At 37.6% G+C, this 2,959-nt stretch overlaps 1 protein-coding gene across 1 annotated transcript in view; it reads right to left on the reverse strand.

The window, feature by feature from the left end:
- LOC113229800 overlaps positions 1–2,530 on the reverse strand; it is a 7,217-nt gene extending 4,687 nt beyond the window's left edge. The window contains exons 1-2 of the mRNA XM_026463481.1: positions 2,147–2,530; positions 1,356–1,415 (exon numbers count right to left, since the gene is read on the reverse strand). Of these exons, the coding sequence (XP_026319266.1) occupies positions 1,356–1,415; positions 2,147–2,253 (167 nt within the window). The 5' untranslated portion in view covers positions 2,254–2,530. The remainder of the gene's footprint in view (positions 1–1,355; positions 1,416–2,146) is intronic.
- Positions 2,531–2,959: the final 429 nt, after the last annotated feature.

Below are 2,959 nucleotides of genomic sequence, written 5' to 3' on the forward strand. Positions count from 1 at the left end.
AGTGACATCACCTGCTCTGTGCTGTTGATTGAATTAAAAATATAAACTAGACGTAACTGTCGCACTTGCTGCTGCGCCTACGCACGGCGCATAACGCTGTGACTATCAGAACTACAGTTATCAACCGAAGTCAAGTACCTGGGGGTGTAATACTGGACAACAAGTTGAACTGGAGCAAGCATCTGGACAATAAAATAAAAAAAAGCTACCATCACCTTCTGGCAGTGCCATAGATGGTAGGTATAAACAATGGAGACTTTCACCCAAGATGGCTCTACACAGCGGTGATAAGATCAGTTACGACGCGATAGTATGGTGGCCACGAACCAAACTGACGACCGCAAATGACAAGCTGGACAAATTCCATAGACTATCTGGCTTGGCGATGACCAGCTGCATGGGTACAACTCCAATTGCGGCCCTCGAAGCGATGCTGGACCTGCGACCTCTCCCACTGTTCATCAGACAAGAAGCGGCGTCAACACCAGTGCGTCTCAAGAGCCGGCCTTTGGAAGCACATGAGGACTCACATACAGAAATCCTTTATAAGACTGTCAATGAGGAACTGCTACTGGAGGTGGCTGTGGGTAGGATCCCAAAACAATACATTTTTGACAAAAAATACAAGATACAATTGTGAAGAGGTGCGGTCTTCACTGATGGATCAAAAACAAATTCAAGAATAGGTACTGGGGTATTCTCAGAAGATCTCATTATCAGGATATCAATATCAACACCGCTTGGTGACTACAACACAATATTCCAGCCAGGCAGAATGTATGGGTATCATGTTGACGGCAGAAGCACGCACACCTGTCTGTCTTTAAAATTTTCTTACCTACTTTTATAAGTTTTTCCTATTCTGCTTAACTTTTGCAAAACTTCTCCGAGCTGGAATTAATAAGAGGAGTAGTTAACTTTAGCATAAAAGGAGCCTGGTCATAAGTCATACAGGGATGTAACTCTAGTACTGACACCAGACTCTCACAATGTATATAACAGTAACAAAACTCTGTAGTCTTAAGTAAGCATTGTGAGAGTAATAAAATTATCATTAAATTAACCGGTTGTATGACTTATTTTCTCACCCAATCGTTTTGTTCTTTTGCTTCTTCAAATCGTTCTATTAACTCCGCCAACCGTTCCTTTTCAGTGACATTTGTTATTAGTTCATGTACTTTCTCTCTCCGTATCTCTGCTTTTGATATTGCTATCAGTTTTCTTCAGGCTTCGTTTTTGACGTACTAATTTAAAACTTTATGGACGCATTGCGTTTACAAAGATTTGGACTTTTTAATTTATTTTATTCTTTGTATTTTGATTTTAGTGCTTATTTTTTATTACATTATACGTACCTGAATGGGATTCGTCCTGGAATGCTTCTTCTGACGAAGCGGGCTTCATACTCTTGTTGTCTGTTAACAAATTTCAATATAAGCTTGGCGTTGATCTTATCTATGATTATCACACTGCTAAAAGGTTCTAGGCTTTTATCGAATCAAATATTATAAATGTATAATCAGTAATAACAGACTATAAAGGCATGATTGGTCAGAATGAAGCGAAAGGGGCACTACGGAAATGAAATAGAAAAATTTCGATGACTTTTTAAATATTCTTATAATATATTTGTTTTCTATAGCCAATAATTATCCAGAACATTGCTCGGATTTTTAAAATGTACTATAAGGTCAGAACGTAAGAAAAATTTCGATAAATCTTTAATTTTGATAAAAATTAATTTTAAATGCTTGTTTCAAGTTCCTCTGCGGTCGATACTTTGAGAGAGAATGTCAGTATAGAGTACTAAAAAACCGGCCTCAAAAGTCATTCATCCCCTAGTTTGCCACACTCGGCACTCAGAGGAGGAATATTTTCTTTGAAATGGGACCACTACTGAGGTACCTTCATTCCAGCAAAAAAAGAATTATCAAAATCGGTTCACAAACACAAGAGTTACCGCGCAACACACATAAAAAAAATACAGTCGAATAGAGACCGTGCTCCTTTTTTTGAAGTCGATTAAAAATTAAACTGAAACTTTAAAAACAAATAATTTTAACAAAATAAAAAATTTCGAAGTGCCGTTTCCACGGTGTCCCCTTTTGTTCAGTCCTACCGATGACTGTCTTTAGCAAAAACTTACTTGGACTTGACTTTGTTTGACGATGATACCCTTCGAGGTAGTAGACAGACTGAGACTACATTTTGTTTGTTATATTTGGTGTATTTGGGCACTTGTATAACGTGCATGGTTCTATGTGTTCATATGCAGTAACATAGAGTGTGGTATAAAAAAAACGAAGTATAACTCTGTACTTGCTTTGTAATCGTTGTAGGCAAAATTGGGGATTTCGGAAATATTATTATTCACATCACTTTACTGCTTCTCATAAAGTTTGCTGGGATGCGTATTATATTGAAATCTTTATTTTAATTGTAAGAAACCATTCAGCACCGAAGTGGATAGCTACACTGGCTATCATTCACCTCGTTGCAGAAGGAATTACTCTCTTCGTAAATCATCCGTACGGTGTTGATACATGTTGTATAAATAAGTTATGCCAACGCTAAAGTCAATGTTCTGTCAAAGTCAAAATACGAGTATTCTCCTTTTTATTTTTTTCCATCTAAGACATTCACAGAGTAGTAGTAGTTTTCTTCCTTCGGAGCAGGCTAAGGCGTCTAAGCCATACTGCCAGCATCTTCTTTTCATGTCCTGCGATCAACATTCAGCCACTGCTACTTACTAATAGACCGGCTCTTGAAAAAATGTCAGTCTATCCCTCTATCGTTACAGGACATCTTAGCTTGCCCAGAAAATTTATCCCCATTTATGATTTTGTAAATTCCACTGTTGGAGAACTCTGACACGAAGAAAATACTCGAACTTACAACCTAAAAATGACATTGTTACTCTACAACAAACACAAGTTAACTCAAGATCTGGCAATTAGTA

Source organism: Hyposmocoma kahamanoa, unplaced genomic scaffold, assembly GCF_003589595.1.
Source record: "Hyposmocoma kahamanoa isolate Upper Pololo Valley unplaced genomic scaffold, ASM358959v1 62, whole genome shotgun sequence".
Lineage (NCBI taxonomy): Eukaryota > Metazoa > Arthropoda > Insecta > Lepidoptera > Cosmopterigidae > Hyposmocoma > Hyposmocoma kahamanoa.